The sequence below is a fragment of the Oncorhynchus gorbuscha genome, linkage group LG10 (genome assembly GCF_021184085.1).
Source record: "Oncorhynchus gorbuscha isolate QuinsamMale2020 ecotype Even-year linkage group LG10, OgorEven_v1.0, whole genome shotgun sequence".
Taxonomy (NCBI): Eukaryota; Metazoa; Chordata; class Actinopteri; order Salmoniformes; family Salmonidae; genus Oncorhynchus; species Oncorhynchus gorbuscha.
In genome coordinates this window covers 1,918,277-1,936,303 of record NC_060182.1, presented here as the reverse complement: position 1 = coordinate 1,936,303, position 18,027 = coordinate 1,918,277, and the positions used below count along the sequence as shown (strand labels likewise).

Genomic DNA, 18,027 nt, shown 5'->3' with positions numbered 1-18,027 from the left:
ACTACCACTATACTAATGCTATATCTACCACTATACTAATGATATAACTACCACTATAACTACCACTATACTAATGCTATATCTACCACTATACTAATGCTATAACTACCACCATACTAATGCTATATCTACCACTATAACTACCACTATACTAATGCTATATCTACCACTATACTAATGCTATAACTACCACTATACTAATGCTATAACTACCACTATACTAATGCTATATCTACCACTATACTAATGCTATATCTACCACTATACTAATGCTATAACTACCACTATAACTACCACTATACTAATGCTATAACTCCCACTATAACTACCACTATACTAACGCTATACCTACCACTATACTAATGCTATAACTACCAATATATCTACCACCATACCAATGCTATAACTACCACTATACTAATGCTATAACTACCACTATACTAATGCTATAACTACCACTATACTAATGCTATAACTACCACTATAACTACCACTATACTAATGCTATAACTACCACTATACTAATGCTATAACTACCACTATAACTACCACTATACTAACGCTATACCTACCACTATACTAATGCTATATCTACCACTATACTAATGCTATAACTACCACTATAACTACCACTATACTAATGCTATATCTACCACTATACTAATGCTATAACTACCACTATACTAATGCTATAACTACCACTATACTAATGCTATAACTACCACTATACTAATGCTATAACTACCACTATACTAATACCATACTAATGCTATAACTACCACCATACTAATGCTATAACTACCACTATAACTAATACCATACTAATGCTATAACTACCACTATAACTAATACCATACTAATGCTATAACTACCACCATACTAATGCTATAACTACCACTATAACTACCACCATACTAATGCTATAACTACCACTATATCTACCACTATACTAATAACTACCACTATAACTACCAATATATCTACCACTATACTAATGCTATAACTCCCACTATAACTACCACTATACTAATGCTATAACTACCACTATAACTACCACTATACTAATGCTATAACTACCACTATAACTACCACCATACTAATGCTATAACTACCACTATAACTACCACTATAACTACCACTATAACTACCACTATACTAATGCTATAACTACCACTATACTAATGTTATATCTACCACTATAACTACCACTATACTAATGCTATAACTACCACTATACTAATGCTATATCTACCACTATACTAATGCTATAACTACCACCATACTAATGCTATAACTACCACTATACTAATGCTATATCTACCACTATACTAATGCTATAACTATCACTATACTAATGCTATAACTACCACTATACTAATGCTATAACTACCACTATACTAATGCTATAACTACCACTATAACTACCACTATACTAATGCTATAACTACCACTATAACTACCACTATACTAATGCTATAACTACCACTATACTAATGCTATAACTACCACTATAACTACCACCATACTAATGCTATAACTACCACTATACTAATGCTATAACTACCACTATACTAATGCTATAACTACCACTATACTAATGCTATAACTACCACTATACTAATGCTATAACTACCACTATACTAATGCTATATCTACCACTATACTAATGCTATAACTACCACTATACTAATGCTATAACTACCACTATAACTACCACTATACTAATGCTATATCTACCACTATACTAATGCTATAACTACCACTATAACTACCACTATACTAATGCTATAACTACCACTATACTAATGCTATATCTACCACTATACTAATGCTATATCTACCACTATACTAATGCTATAACTACCACTATAACTACCACTATACTAATGCTATAACTCCCACTATAACTACCACTATACTAACGCTATACCTACCACTATACTAATGCTATAACTACCAATATATCTACCACCATACCAATGCTATAACTACCACCATACTAATGCTATAACTACCACCATACTAATGCTATAACTACCACTATACTAATGCTATAACTACCACTATACTAATGCTATAACTACCACTATACTAATGCTATAACTACCACTATAACTACCACTATACTAATGCTATAACTACCACCATACCAATGCTATAACTACCACTATACTAATGCTATAACTACCACTATAAATACCACTATAATACCATACCAATGCTATAACTACCACTATACTAATGCTATAACTACCACCATACTACCGCTATAACTACCACTATACTAATGCTATAACTACCACTATAACTAATACCATACTAATGCTATAACTACCACTATACTAATGCTATAACTACCACCATACTACCGCTATAACTACCACTATACTAATGCTATAACTACCACTATAACTAATACCATACTAATGCTATAACTACCACTATACTAATGCTATAACTACCACTATACTAATGCTATAACTACCACTATACTAATGCTATAACTACTACTATAACTACCAATATATCTACCACCATACCAATGCTATAACTACCACTATACTAATGCTATAACTACCACTATACTAATGCTATAACTAATACCATACTAATGCTAAAACTACCACTATAACTACCACCATACTAATGCTATAACTACCACTATACTAATGCTATAACTACTACTATAACTACCAATATATCTACCACCATACCAATGCTATAACTACCACTATACTAATGCTATAACTAACACTATACTAATGCTATAACTAATACCATACTAATGCTATAACTACCACTATAACTAATACCTTACTAATGCTATAACTACCACTATAACTAATACTTTAAAACATGACCAGACAGAAACTTACCTGGTTGTTCAATTGATATATCTCCTCTTCTCCAAACATCACCAGCTGTAATGCTGTAGTCGGTCAGGTCTCCAACCATCACCGGCTGTAATGCTGTAGTCGGTCAGGTCTCCAACCATCACCGGCTGTAGTCTGTTGGGTCTCCAACCATCACCGGCTGTAATGCTGTAGTCTGTTAGGTCTCCAACCATCACCGACTGTAATGCTGTAGTCTGTTAGGTCTCCAACCATCACCGACTGTAATGCTGTAGTCTGTTAGGTCTCCAAACATCACCGACTGTAGTCTGTTAGGTCTCCAAACATCACCAGCTGTAGTCTGTCAGGTCTCCAACCATCACCGACTGTAGTCTGTCAGGTCTCCAAACATCACCGACTGTAGTCGGTCAGGTCTCCAACCGTCACTGGCTGTAATGCTGTACTCTGTCAGGTCTCCAAACATCACCAGCTGTAATATTGTATAGCGTGTCTATCAGGTAGGGGACATCACCTGTTTGGGGTGTAATGCTGTATATTCTGTCAGATAGGGGACGTCTCTAGTTTCTCCTAATGCTGTAATTCTCTCCTGTCCTGACACGGTCACGCCCTCTCCTAAATAACCGCTCACACACAGAGAGCGAGAGAGAGAGCGAGAGAGAGAGCGAGAGAGAGAGCGAGAGAGAGAGCGAGAGAGAGCGAGAGAGAGAGAGAGAGAGAGAGAGAGAGAGAGAGAGAGAGAGAGAGAGAGAGAGAGAGAGAGAGAGAGAGAGAGAGAGCGAGGCCGAGTCAGAGATAATCATGCCTAATCTTTCCGTCTAAACTTAGCCGTCTCTGTCCCTTCCCTCTTACTGTAGCTTAGGCCTCAATGGGAACATACCACACATGGATAAACAGGGGATCTACTCAGCTCTGTGAGAGAAGTTTTTTAAAATTTAATTACATTTTTTAGAAGTGCCGCTTTTATTTAAATCTTTGTCCAATGGATGTTAAATGTCAATGTAATATCTATCAACAAATAAAAATATCCACTTCAGTCATGACATTTAGATGTTGCATTCAGTCTGTACAGGTTGTCAGTGTGATCAATAAATCACAGCTAACATCGCAGGGAGTTTCAACTTCAATTTAAATATACACTGGCTGTACAAATCATTATGGGGCAGACGCAGGGCAGATCATTAAGAACACCTGCTCTTTCCATGACAACGACTGACCAGGTGAACCCAGGTGTAATCTATGATCCCTTATTGATGCCACCTGTTAAATCGACTTCAATCAGTGTAGATGAAGTGGAGGAGACAGGTTAAAGAAGGATTTTTAAGCCTTTAGACATGTGTGCCATTCAGAGGGGGAATGGGCAAGACAATAGGTGCCTTTGAACGGGGTATGGTAGTAGGTGCCTTTGAACGGGGTATGGTAGTAGGTGCCTTTGAACGGGGTATGGTAGTAGGTGCCTTTGAACGGGGTATGGTAGTAGGTGCCTTTGAACGGGGTATGGTAGTAGGTGCCTTTGAACGGGGTATGGTAGTAGGTGCCTTTGAACGGGGTATGGTGGTAGGTGCCTTTGAACGGGGTATGGTGGTAGGTGCCTTTGAACGGGGTATGGTGGTAGGTGCCTTTGAACGGGGTATGGTGGTAGGTGCCTTTGAACGGGGTATGGTGGTAGGTGCCTTTGAACGGGGTATGGTGGTAGGTGCCTTTGAACGGGGTATGGTGGTAGGTGCCTTTGAACGGGGTATGGTGGTAGGTGCCTTTGAACGGGGTATGGTGGTAGGTGCCTTTGAACGGGGTATGGTGGTAGGTGCCTTTGAACGGGGTATGGTGGTAGGTGCCTTTGAACGGGGTATGGTGGTAGGTGCCTTTGAACGGGGTATGGTAGTAGGTGGTAGTATGGTAGTAGGTGCCTTTGAACGGGGTATGGTAGTAGGTGGTAGTATGGTAGTAGGTGCCTTTGAACGGGGTATGGTAGTAGGTGCCTTTGAACGGGGTATGGTAGTAGGTGCCTTTGAACGGGGTATGGTAGTAGGTGCCTTTGAACGGGGTATGGTAGTAGGTGCCTTTGAACGGGGTATGGTAGTAGGTGCCTTTGAACGGGGTATGGTAGTAGGTGCCTTTGAACGGGGTATGGTAGTAGGTGCCTTTGAACGGGGTATGGTAGTAGGTGCCTTTGAACGGGGTATGGTAGTAGGTGCCTTTGAACGGGGTATGGTAGTAGGTGCCTTTGAACGGGGTATGGTAGTAGGTGCCTTTGAACGGGGTATGGTAGTAGGTGCCTTTGAACGGGGTATGGTAGTAGGTGCCTTTGAACGGGGTATGGTAGTAGGTGCCTTTGAACGGGGTATGGTAGTAGGTGCCTTTGAACGGGGTATGGTAGTAGGTGCCTTTGAACGGGGTATGGTAGTAGGTGCCTTTGAACGGGGTATGGTGGTAGGTGCCTTTGAACGGGGTATGGTGGTAGGTGCCTTTGAACGGGGTATGGTAGTAGGTGCCTTTGAACGGGGTATGGTAGTAGGTGCCTTTGAACGGGGTATGGTGGTAGGTGCCTTTGAACGGGGTCTGGTAGTAGGTGGTAGTATGGTAGTAGGTGCCTTTGAACGGGGTATGGTAGTAGGTGGTAGTATGGTAGTAGGTGCCTTTGAATGGGGTATGGTAGTAGGTGCCTTTGAATGGGGTATGGTAGTAGGTGCCTTTGAATGGGGTATGGTAGTAGGTGCCTTTGAATGGGGTATGGTGGTAGGTGCCTTTGAACGGGGTCTGGTAGTAGGTGGTAGTATGGTAGTAGGTGCCTTTGAATGGGGTATGGTAGTAGGTGGTAGTATGGTAGTAGGTGTCTTTGAACGGGGTATGGTAGTAGGTGCCTTTGAATGGGGTATGGTAGTAGACCACCAGTTTGAGTGTGTCAAGAACTGCAACGCTGCTGGGTTTTTCACACTCAACAGTTTCCTGTGTGTATCAACAATGGTCCACCACCCAAAGGACATCCAGCCAACTTGACACAACTGTGGGAAGCATTGGAGTCAACATGGGCCAACATCACTGTGGAACGCTTTGGACAACCTTGTAGAGTCCATGCCCTGATGAACTGAGGCCGTTCTGAGGGAGAAAGGCAGTACAACTCAATATAAGGAAGGTGTTCCTAATGTTTTGTCCACTCAGTGTATAGGGCATAAAGACTTCGAGGCACATATTCTAATATTAATGCATAACATTTTTAACAGAGACCTGGTGTTACTGACAGTAGGATAGATATCAGTTTAACAGAGACCTGGTGTTACTGACAGTAGGATAGATATCAGTTTAACAGAGACCTGGTATTACTGACAGTAGGATAGATTTCAGTTTAACAGAGACCTGGTATTACTGACAGTAGGATAGATATCAGTTTAACAGAGACCTGGTGTTACTGACAGTAGGATAGATATCAGTTTAACAGAGAGGTGTTACTGACAGTAGGATAGATATCAGTTTAACAGAGACCTGGTATTACTGACAGTAGGATAGATATCAGTTTAACAGAGACCTGGTATTACTGACAGTAGGATAGATATCAGTTTAACAGAGACCTGGTATTACTGACAGTAGGATAGATATCAGTTTAACAGAGACCTGGTATTACTGACAGTAGGATAGATATCAGTTTAACAGAGACCTGGTGTTACTGACAGTAGGATAGATATCAGTTTAACAGAGAGGTGTTACTGACAGTAGGATAGATATCAGTTTAACAGAGACCTGGTATTACTGACAGTAGGATAGATATCAGTTTAACAGAGACCTGGTATTACTGACAGTAGGATAGATATCAGTTTAACAGAGACCTGGTGTTACTGACAGTAGGATAGATATCAGTTTAACAGAGACCTGGTGTTACTGACAGTAGGATAGATATCAGTTTAACAGAGAGGTGTTACTGACAGTAGGATAGATATCCCGACCCAATCCCCGGGCAGAAGACAGGACAGGGAGAGGTAGCTGGAGGGACACCCACAGCCATGGAGGGTCCCCGACCCAATCCCCGGGCAGAAGACAGCAGGAGCTCAAAGCAATTTGAAGTCCGGACGTGTGGGAAGTAGGCAGGCGCACCGAGAACCATTCTTCTTCTTTCTGGTTCTGACACGCTTCCATTTACACTCACCTGGAGTCCAGCAATCAGCAGCCATTTACACTCACCTGGAGTCCAGCAATCAGCAGCCATTTACACTCACCTGGAGTCCAGCAATCAGCAGCCATTTACACTCACCTGGAGTCCAGCAATCAGCAGCCATTTACACTCACCTGGAGTCCAGCAATCAGCAGCCATTTACACTCACCTGGAGTCCAGCAATCAGCAGCCATTTACACTCACCTGGAGTCCAGCAATCAGCAGCCATTTACACTCACCTGGAGTCCAGCAAGGACCAGCCATTTACACTCACCTGGAGTCCAGCAATCAGCAGCCATTTACACTCACCTGGAGTCCAGCAAGGACCAGCCATTTACACTCACCTGGAGTCCAGCAATCAGCAGCCATTTACACTCACCTGGAGTCCAGCAATCAGCAGCCATTTACACTCACCTGGAGTCCAGCAAGGAGCAGCCATTTACACTCACCTGGAGTCCAGCAATCAGCAGCCATTTACACTCACCTGGAGTCCAGCAAGGACCAGCCATTTACACTCACCTGGAGTCCAGCAATCAGCAGCCATTTACACTCACCTGGAGTCCAGCAATCAGCAGCCATTTACACTCACCTGGAGTCCAACAAGGAGCATCCATTTCCTGGTGCAGTGGCGGTAATTGATCGCAGCCCAGGAAGGTCCCTTTATGATCCTCTTGGATGTTTTCAGGACGTTTCAGAGAATCAGTACGTGCAGATTGAAATATCAAAACAAACTCAGGACTCCAGTAAAACACATTCATGGCCATTTAGCTAGCTATCTTACTGTTGCTAGTTCATTTGTCCTGGGAGTAAACATGGGGTTATTTTACCTGAAATGCACAAGGCCATTTAGCTAGCTATCTTACTGTTGCTAGTTCATTTGTCCTGAGAGTAAACATGGGGTTATTTTACCTGAAATGCACAAGGCCATTTAGCTAGCTATCTTACTGTTGCTAGTTCATTTGTCCTGAGAGTAAACATGGGGTTATTTTACCTGAAATGCACAAGGCCATTTAGCTAGCTATCTTACTGTTGCTAGTTCATTTGTCCTGGGAGTAAACATGGGGTTATTTTACCTGAAATGCACAAGGCCATTTTGTCCCCTGGAGTTTGGTAGAATATCGATCCATTTTGAGTCACAACATTGTGTGTTCTCTACTCTGACAATTAATCCATAGATTAGATGATAGATTATGGGAGAACTAGTTACATTTCTAGTAATCTCCTCATTCATTCTTTCTTCAGTGGATTTTATACAGCGATTGCCACAACTTTAAAAAGGTTCATTACCAACTGGACTGGAGTGTGGACCTCAGTTCAATCACCCACAGGGTGGCAGGGTAGCCTAGTGGTTAGAGCATTAAAGCATTGGACTAGTAACCGAAAGGTTGCAAGTACAAATCTGTCATTCTGCCCCTGAACTGACAGTTAACCCACTGTTCCTAGGCCATCATTGAAAATAAGAATTTGTTCTTAACTGACTTGCCTAGTTAAATAAAGGTAAAAAAATGTTTTTTTTAAAAAGGGTACATATGCTGCTAAATACCAAATGGGAGAGATTTACAGCTCATCAAGGATCAAAAATAAAAAAAACACCTCTTTAAGGAATACCTAGGATAGGATAAAGTAATCCTTCTACCCCCCCTCCCCCTTAAGATTTAGATGCACTATTGTAAAGTGGCTGTTCCACTGGATGTCATAAGGTGAATGCACCAATTTGTAAGTCGCTCTGGATAAGAGCGTCTGCTAAATGACTTAAATGTAAATGTAAAAAATACAACAGTTTTATTTTAGCGCCTGGCTACCGACGGTCGTTGATGCACGCGAGCCGTCTGGATGAATAACGTGTGTAATTTGAAAAGCCAGCGGTGTGGTCAACATAGCCAGGGAGGTATTCAGTATAGCAGATGTTGCTGAGACCCCAGAATATACCGTGGCTAGTACAGTACGGCCTGCACACTTCAATTATCCAATAACATACCTGTAAAATCAGTCAACCTAGCCAATGCATCTGGTCCCAGATGTGTCTGTGTTGTCTTGTCAGGCTATCGACCGTAGGAGTTGATAAGCACAAACAGATCAGGGACCAGGCTGGCGCATCATACTTCTCCCTCTTCATAGAAACCCCCGTGGGTGAACAGATCAGGGACCAGGCTGGCGCACCACACTTCTCCCTCTTCATAGAAACCCCCGTGGGTGAACAGATCAGGGACCAGGCTGGCGCACCACCATACTTCTCCCTCTTCATAGAAACCCCCGTGGGTGAACATTTAAAGAGGAGATGAGACAAAATCTTTTTTATTCAATTCAACGTATTTATTGATCACACTCCGTGTTCCCATGACAACCAGACCGACTCCACCTGTCGACACACTGGACTTTAAAAAGCAGACGGAACAAGACAGAATGTTCCTAAAGGTTGTGGCCCGGCGCACACACACACAAGTACATCCCAAAATCAAATTAAATGGAAAAACAAATTGAAAACTCAAGTCATGTTTAAACACCTGCCCCCCCCCCCCCTCCTCCTCACAATCCCTCCTCCCACCTTTAGGAACTAGATAGAAGGGGGGGGGAGACACACCTGTTAAAATACCAACCCTGGGGGTCCCGGTCGGTCAGTCTGCCCCCCTCCCCAGGGTATGTTACAGTCAGGGGTAGTCAAGAGTTCCTCTTTATTCACAGCCCCCCCCCATTTTACACTTCAATCCAAGTGACATTTTACGGTTGTTTCCTGGATTTCTGTTTTCCAAAATTTATAAAATCCTCAGAGATGTTCGTTCCAGTTAGGTTTAGTTTGCCACTACTGGTCATATGACATCACAACGCAGGGGTCAGGGGAGAACAGGGAAGGACATGCCACATCACAATACAGGGGTCAGGGGTGAACAGGGAAGGACGTGCCACATCACAATGCAGGGGTCAGGGGAAGGACGTGCCACGTCACAATGCAGGGGTCAGGGGTGAACAGGGAAGGACGTGCCACGTCACAATGCAGGGGTCAGGGGAGAACAGGGAAGGACGTGCCACATCACAATGCAGGGGTCAGGGGTGAACAGGGAAGGACGTGCCACGTCACAACGCAGGGGTCAGGGGAGAACGGGGAAGGACGTGCCACGTCACAACGCAGGGGTCAGGGGAAGGACGTGCCACATCACAACGCAGGGGTCAGGGGAGAACAGGGAAGGACGTGCCACATCACAACGCAGGGGTCAGGGGAAGGACGTGCCACGTCACAATGCAGGGGTCAGGGGAGAACAGGGAAGGACGTGCCACGTCACAATGCAGGGGTCAGGGGAGAACAGGGAAGGACGTGCCACGTCACAACGCAGGGGTCAGGGGAGAACAGGGAAGGACGTGCCACATCACAACGCAGGGGTCAGGGGAAGGACGTGCCACGTTGGCCCTGACACGGCAGTACTGAGTGGGGAGGGTAGCAGAGTTGTTGAGGGGGGGTAGCAGAGTTGTTGAGGGGGGGTAGCAGAGTTGTTGAGGGGGGGTAGCAGAGTTGTTGGGTACAGGGACCAACCAGTTTACAATCTCCCCACAACCATGTCCCAACACATCTCATTTCAGATCGTTGTTTGGCACCCTAGTCTCTATAAGTTCAGGGTACACGATATAGGGAATAGGGTACACTATATAGGGAATAGGGTACACTATATAGGGAATAGGGTACACTATATAGGGAAGAGGGTACACTATATAGGGAATAGGGAACACTATATAGGGAATAGGGTACACTATATAGGGAATAGAGTACACTATATGGGGAATAGGGAACACTATATAGGGAATAGAGTACACTATATGGGGAATAGGGAACACTATATAGGGAATAGGGAACACTATATAGGGAATAGGGTACACTATATAGGCAAGAGGATACACTATATAGGGTACACTATATAGGGAATAGGGTAGACTATATAGGGAATAGAGTACACTATATAGGGTACACTATATAGGGAATAGGGTACACTATATAGGGAATAGGGTACACTATATAGGGAATAGAGTACACTATATAGGGTACACTATATAGGGAATAGAGTACACTATATAGGGTACACTATATAGGGAATAGGGTACACTATATAGGGAATAGAGTACACTATATAGGGTACACTATATAGGGAATAGGGTACACTATATAGGGAATAGGGTACACTATATAGGGAATAGAGTACACTATATAGGGTACACTATATAGGGAATAGGGTACACTATAGGGAATAGGGTACACTATATAGGGAATAGAGTACACTATATAGGGAATAGAGTACACTATATAGGGAATAGAGTACACTGTATAGGGAATAGAGTACACTGTATAGGGAATAGGGAACACTATATAGGGAATAGGGTACACTATATAGGGAATAGAGTACACTATATAGGGAATAGAGTACACTATATAGGGAATAGAGTACACTATATAGGGAATAGAGTACACTATATAGGGAATAGGGTACACTATATAGGGAACACTATATAGGGAATAGGGAACACTATATAGGGAATAGGGTGCCATTTTGAATCAGGGATCCAATAACCTTTCCTCTACAAGTGATTGATCCAAAGCCATCCCCTCTCCTTACCCCCCCCCCCGGTGTGTGTGTGTGTGTGTGTGTTGGTTCAGCGGATGGTGTATCTGACGTAGGGAACCTCCACATCTTCCTCAGTCAGGTCGTTGCAGCACAGCTCAAACACCAGAGCTTTCACATGCTTCCCCAGCTTCTTCTTAGAAACCTTGGTCACAATCTCTGTCATCCTGGAGAGCAGAGGGGAGAGGGGGGAGGAGAGGAGAGGGGGAGGGGAGGGGAGAGGAGGGGGAGGGGAGAGGAGAGAGGGGGAGGAGAGGAGAGAGGGGGAGGGGAGAGGAGAGAGGGGGAGGAGAGGAGAGAGGGGGAGGGGAGAGGAGAGAGGGGAGAGAGGGGGAGGAGAGGAGAGAGGGGGAGGAGAGGAGAGAGGGGGAGGGGAGAGGAGAGAGGAGGGAGGGAGAGGGGGGGGAGGGGAGAGGAGAGAGGGGGAGGGAGAGGGGAGAGGGGGAGGGGGAGGAGAGAGGGAGAGGGGAGAGGAGAGAGGGGGAGGAGAGGGGAGGAGAGAGAGGGGAGGAGAGAGAGGGGGAGGAGAGAGAGGGGGAGGAGAGAGAGGGGGAGGGGAGAGGAGAGAGGAGAGAGGGGAGAGGGGAGAGGAGAGAGGGGAGAGGAGAGAGGGAGAGGAGAGAGGGGGAGGAGAGGAGAGAGGGGAGAGGGGAGAGGAGAGGGGGGAGGGAGAGAGGGGGAGGGAGAGGAGAGAGGAAAGAGGGGGAGGGAGAGGAGAGAGGGGGAGGAGAGAGGGGGAGAGGAGAGAGGGGGAGGGGGAGAGAGGGGAGGGGGAGAGGAGAGAGGGGGAGGGAGAGGAGAGAGGGGAGAGGAGAGAGGAGAGAGGGAGAGGGGAGAGGAGAGAGGGGGAGGAGAGAGGGGAGAGGGAGAGGAGAGAGGGGGAGGGAGAGAGGGGAGAGGGGAGAGGAGAGAGGAAAGAGGGGGAGGGGAGAGGAGAGAGGGGAGAGGGGAGAGGAGAGAGGGGGAGGAGAGAGGGAGAGGGGAGAGGAGAGAGGAAAGAGGGGGAGGGGAGAGGAGAGAGGGGGAGGGAGAGGGAGAGGGGAGAGGAGAGAGGAAAGAGGGGGGGGGAGAGAGAGAGAGGGGGAGGAGAGAGGGGGAGGGGAGAGGAGAGAGGGGGAGGAGAGAGGGGGAGGAGAGAGGGGGAGGGGAGAGGGGGAGGGGAGAGGGGGAGGGGAGGGGGAGGGAGAGGGGGAGGGGGAGGGGAGAGAGGGGAGAAGGAAGATAACATTTAGTTCAGTAAGACCCCAGTCATCTCTGGCAGTTTGAGAAACTTCAGATTCCTCAAGTTAGAAATTCCTGTCATTCCAGTTATTGATTCCAGTTATTGATTGGCAACAAAATATTGAATTGTGTCACATTTCAGACCTTCGGCTTAATTAGGGCAGTAACCCCCTTCGGCTTAATTAGGGCAGTAACCCCCTTCGGCTTAATTAGGGCAGTAACCCCCTTCGGCTTAATTAGGGCAGTAACCCCCTTAATTAGGGCAGTAACCCCTTCGGCTTAATTAGGGCAGTAACCCCCTTCGGCTTAATTAGGGCAGTAACCCCTTCGGCTTAATTAGGGCAGTAACCCCTTCGGCTTAATTAGGGCAGTAACCCCCTTCGGCTTAATTAGGGCAGTAACCCCCTTCGGCTTAATTAGGGCAGTAACCCCCTTCGGCTTAATTAGGGCAGTAACCCCCTTCGGCTTAATTAGGGCAGTAACCCCCTTCGGCTTAATTAGGGCAGTAACCCCTTCGGCTTAATTAGGGCAGTAACCCCTTCGGCTTAATTAGGGCAGTAACCCCCTTCGGCTTAATTAGGGCAGTAACCCCCTTCGGCTTAATTAGGGCAGTAACCCCCTTCGGCTTAATTAGGGCAGTAACCCCCTTCGGCTTAATTAGGGCAGTAACCCCCTTCGGCTTAATTAGGGCAGTAACCCCCTTCGGCTTAATTAGGGCAGTAACCCCCTTCGGCTTAATTAGGGCAGTAACCCCCTTCGGCTTAATTAGGGCAGTAACCCCCTTCGGCTTAATTAGGGCAGTAACCCCCTTCGGCTTAATTAGGGCAGTAACCCCCTTCGGCTTAATTAGGGCAGTAACCCCCTTCGGCTTAATTAGGGCAGTAACCCCCTTCGGCTTAATTAGGGCAGTAACCCCTTCGGCTTAATTAGGGCAGTAACCCCCTTCGGCTTAATTAGGGCAGTAACCCCCTTCGGCTTAATTAGGGCAGTAACCCCCTTCGGCTTAATTAGGGCAGTAACCCCCTTCGGCTTAATTAGGGCAGTAACCCCCTTCGGCTTAATTAGGGCAGTAACACGGCCTGTCCCCTAGAGCGGCACGCCGGGTGCCGTTTCTAGGGGACACGCCGGGTGCCGTTTCTAGGGGACAGGCCGGGTGCCGTTTCTAGGGGACAGGCCGGGTGCCGTTTCTAGGGGACAGGCCGGGTGCCGTTTCTAGGGGACAGGCCGGGTGCCGTTTCTAGGGGACAGGCCGGGTGCCGTTTCTAGGGGACAGGCCGGGTGCCGTTTCTAGGGGACAGGCCGGGTGCCGTTTCTAGGGGACAGGCCGGGTGCCGTTTCTAGGGGACAGGCCGGGTGCCGTTTCTAGGGGACAGGCCGGGTGCCGTTTCTAGGGGACAGGCCGGGTGCCGTTTCTAGGGGACAGGCCGGGTGCCGTTTCTAGGGGACAGGCCGGGTGCCGTTTCTAGGGGACAGGCCGGGTGCCGTTTCAGGGGACAGGCCGGGTGTCGTGACGGGGTCAGTTCTAGACGTGACGGGGTCAGTTCTAGACGTGACGGGGTCAGTTCTAGACGTGACGGGGTCAGTTCTAGACGTGACGGGGTCAGTTCTAGACGGACGGGGTCAGTTCTAGACGTGCGGGGTCAGTTCTAGACGTGACGGGTCAGTTCTAGACGTGACGGGGTCAGTTCTAGACGTGACGGGGTCAGTTCTAGACGTGACGGGGTCAGTTCTAGACGTGACGGGGTCAGTTCTAGACGGACGGGGTCAGTTCTAGACGTGACGGGGTCAGTTCTAGACGTGACAGGACGGGGTCAGTTCTAGACGTGACAGGACGGGGTCAGTTCTAGACGTGACAGGGTCAGTTCTAGACGTGACAGGGTCAGTTCTAGACGTGACAGGGTCAGTTCTAGACGTGACAGGGTCAGTTCTAGACGTGACAGGGTCAGTTCTAGACGTGACAGGGTCAGTTCTAGACGTGACAGGGTCAGTTCTAGACGTGACAGGGTCAGTTCTAGACGTGACAGGGGTCAGTTCTAGGCGTGACAGGGTCAGTTCTAGACGTGACAGGGTCAGTTCTAGACGTGACAGGGTCAGTTCTAGACGTGACAGGGTCAGTTCTAGACGTGACAGGGTCAGTTCTAGACGTGACGGGGTCAGTTCTAGACGTGACGGGGTCAGTTCTAGACGTGACGGGGTCAGTTCTAGACGTGACGGGGTCAGTTCTAGGCGTGACGGGGTCAGTTCTAGACGTGACGGGGTCAGTTCTAGACGTGACGGGGTCAGTTCTAGACGTGACTGGGTCAGTTCTAGACGTGACGGGGTCAGTTCTAGACGTGACGGGGTCAGTTCTAGACGTGACGGGGTCAGTTCTAGACGGGTCACGTGACGGGGTCAGTTCTAGACAGGACGGGGTCAGTTCTAGACATGACGGGGTCAGTTCTAGACGTGACAGGACGGGGTCAGTTCTAGACGTGACAGGGTCAGTTCTAGACGTGACAGGGTCAGTTCTAGACGTGACAGGGTCAGTTCTAGACGTGACAGGGTCAGTTCTAGACGTGACAGGGTCAGTTCTAGACGTGACAGGGTCAGTTCTAGACGTGACAGGGTCAGTTCTAGACGTGACAGGGTCAGTTCTAGACGTGACAGGGTCAGTTCTAGACGTGACAGGGTCAGTTCTAGACGTGACAGGGTCAGTTCTAGACGTGACAGGGTCAGTTCTAGACGTGACAGGGTCAGTTCTAGACGTGACAGGGTCAGTTCTAGACGTGACAGGGTCAGTTCTAGACGTGACAGGGTCAGTTCTAGACGTGACAGGGTCAGTTCTAGACGTGACAGGGTCAGTTCTAGACGTGACAGGGTCAGTTCTAGACGTGACAGGGTCAGTTCTAGACGTGACAGGGTCAGTTCTAGACGTGACAGGGTCAGTTCTAGACGTGACAGGGTCAGTTCTAGACGTGACAGGGTCAGTTCTAGACGTGACAGGGTCAGTTCTAGACGTGACAGGGTCAGTTCTAGACGTGACAGGGTCAGTTCTAGACGTGACAGGGTCAGTTCTAGACGTGACAGGGTCAGTTCTAGACGTGACAGGGTCAGTTCTAGACGTGACAGGGTCAGTTCTAGACGTGACAGGGTCAGTTCTAGACGTGACAGGGTCAGTTCTAGACGTGACAGGGTCAGTTCTAGACGTGACAGGGTCAGTTCTAGACGTGACAGGGTCAGTTCTAGACGTGACAGGGTCAGTTCTAGACGTGACAGGGTCAGTTCTAGACGTGACAGGGTCAGTTCTAGACGTGACAGGGTCAGGGTCAGGGTCAGTTCTAGACGTGACAGGGTCAGTTCTAGACGTGACAGGGTCAGTTCTAGACGTGACAGGGTCAGTTCTAGACGTGACAGGGTCAGTTCTAGACGTGACAGGGTCAGTTCTAGACGTGACAGGGTCAGTTCTAGACGTGACAGGGTCAGTTCTAGACGTGACAGGGTCAGTTCTAGACGTGACAGGGTCAGTTCTAGACGTGACAGGGTCAGTTCTAGACGTGACAGGGTCAGTTCTAGACGTGACAGGGTCAGTTCTAGACGTGACAGGGTCAGTTCTAGCGTGACAGGGTCAGTTCTAGACGTGACAGGGTCAGTTCTAGACGTGACAGGGTCAGTTCTAGACGTGACAGGGTCAGTTCTAGACGTGACAGGGTCAGTTCTAGACGTGACAGGGTCAGTTCTAGACGTGACAGGGTCAGTTCTAGACGTGACAGGGTCAGTTCTGGACGTGACAGGGTCAGTTCTGGACATGACAGGACAGGGTCAGTTCTACACGTGACAGGACAGGGTCAGTTCTGGACATGACAGGACAGGGTCAGTTCTGGACATGACAGGACAGGGTCAGTTCTGGACATGACAGGACAGGGTTAGCAGTGACTCACGGTAACAGCAGCCTCTCCTTGAGTTTAGCTGCAGGCATGAAGAAGGAGTAGAGCATGGAGACTCCCTGAGACAGCATGGTGATCTCCAACTGATGCTCATTCTACAGGGGAGACAGAGAGGAGGAAGACAGCAGGGTGAGAGGAGGAAGAGCACCGAGACAGCAGGGTGAGAGGAGGAAGAGCACGGAGACAGCAGGGTGAGAGGAGTAGAGCACGGAGACAGCAGGGTGAGAGGAGTAGAGCATGGAGACAGCAGGGTGAGAGGAGTAGAGCATGGAGACAGCAGGGTGAGAGGAGTAGAGCATGGAGACAGCAGGGTGAGAGGAGTAGAGCATGGAGACAGCAGGGTGAGAGGAGTAGAGCATGGAGACAGCAGGGTGAGAGGAGTAGAGCATGGAGACAGCAGGGTGAGAGGAGTAGAGCATGGAGACAGCAGGGTGAGAGGAGTAGAGCATGGAGACAGCAGGGTGAGAGGAGTAGAGCATGGAGACAGCAGGGTGAGAGGAGTAGAGCATGGAGACAGCAGGGTGAGAGGAGTAGAGCATGGAGACAGCAGGGTGAGAGGAGTAGAGCATGGAGACAGCAGGGTGAGAGGAGTAGAGCATGGAGACAGCAGGGTGAGAGGAGTAGAGCATGGAGACTCCCTGAGACAGCATGGTGATCTCCAACTGATGCTCATTCTACAGGGGAAGGAAAGACTAAATGTTATAGAAACCAATAATGAACTTAAGCTCAGCACAGAGACTCAGCACAGAGACTCAGCACAGAGACTCAGCACAGAGACTCAGCACAGAGACTCAGCACAGAGACTCAGCACAGAGACTCAGCACAGAGACTCAGTACCTTGAAGTAGTCCAGGAACTGTCGAAGGGTCATCTCCTCTCCATTGGCCTGCAGACCCTTCACCTCAAAACGATCCCACAGAGACCAGTCAATCTCATAGTACTATGGAGGGAGGGAGAGGAGATGGGGAGGCAGAGAGAGAAAGATGGGGAGGCAGAGAGAGAAAGAGATGGGGAGAGAGGGGGAGGCAGAGAGAGAAAGAGATGGGGAGAGAAGGGGAGGCAGAGAGAGAAAGATGGGGAGGCAGAGAGAGAAAGATGGGGAGGCAGAGAGAGAAAGATGGGGAGGCAGAGAGAGAAAGATGGGGAGGCAGAGAGAGAAAGATGGGGAGAGAGGGGGAGGCAGAGAGAGAAAGAGATGGGGAGAGAGGGGGAGGCAGAGAGAGAAAGAGATGGGGAGAGAGGGGGAGGCAGAGAGAGAAAGAGATGGGGAGAGAGGGGGAGGCAGAG

At 47.8% G+C, this 18,027-nt stretch overlaps 2 protein-coding genes across 4 annotated transcripts in view; both read right to left on the bottom strand.

Annotated features, from left to right (window-relative positions):
• usp21 (ubiquitin specific peptidase 21) overlaps positions 1-3,498 on the bottom strand; it is a 44,322-nt gene extending 40,824 nt beyond the window's left edge. For both annotated transcript variants that reach the window (XM_046364747.1, XM_046364746.1), the window contains exon 1: positions 2,877-3,498. The gene's annotated coding sequence lies outside the window, so the exon portion shown is untranslated. The remainder of the gene's footprint in view (positions 1-2,876) is intronic.
• Positions 3,499-11,403: 7,905 nt separating this feature from the next.
• Positions 11,404-18,027, bottom strand: part of LOC124045447 (ubiquitin-like modifier-activating enzyme 1) — a 63,544-nt gene continuing 56,920 nt past the window's right edge. For both annotated transcript variants that reach the window (XM_046364738.1, XM_046364739.1), the window contains 3 exons: positions 17,579-17,680; positions 16,736-16,836; positions 11,404-11,764 (listed from right to left, as the gene is read on the bottom strand). In XM_046364738.1, coding sequence (XP_046220694.1) covers positions 11,629-11,764; positions 16,736-16,836; positions 17,579-17,680 — 339 coding nt within the window. In that variant the 3' untranslated portion in view covers positions 11,404-11,628. The remainder of the gene's footprint in view (positions 11,765-16,735; positions 16,837-17,578; positions 17,681-18,027) is intronic.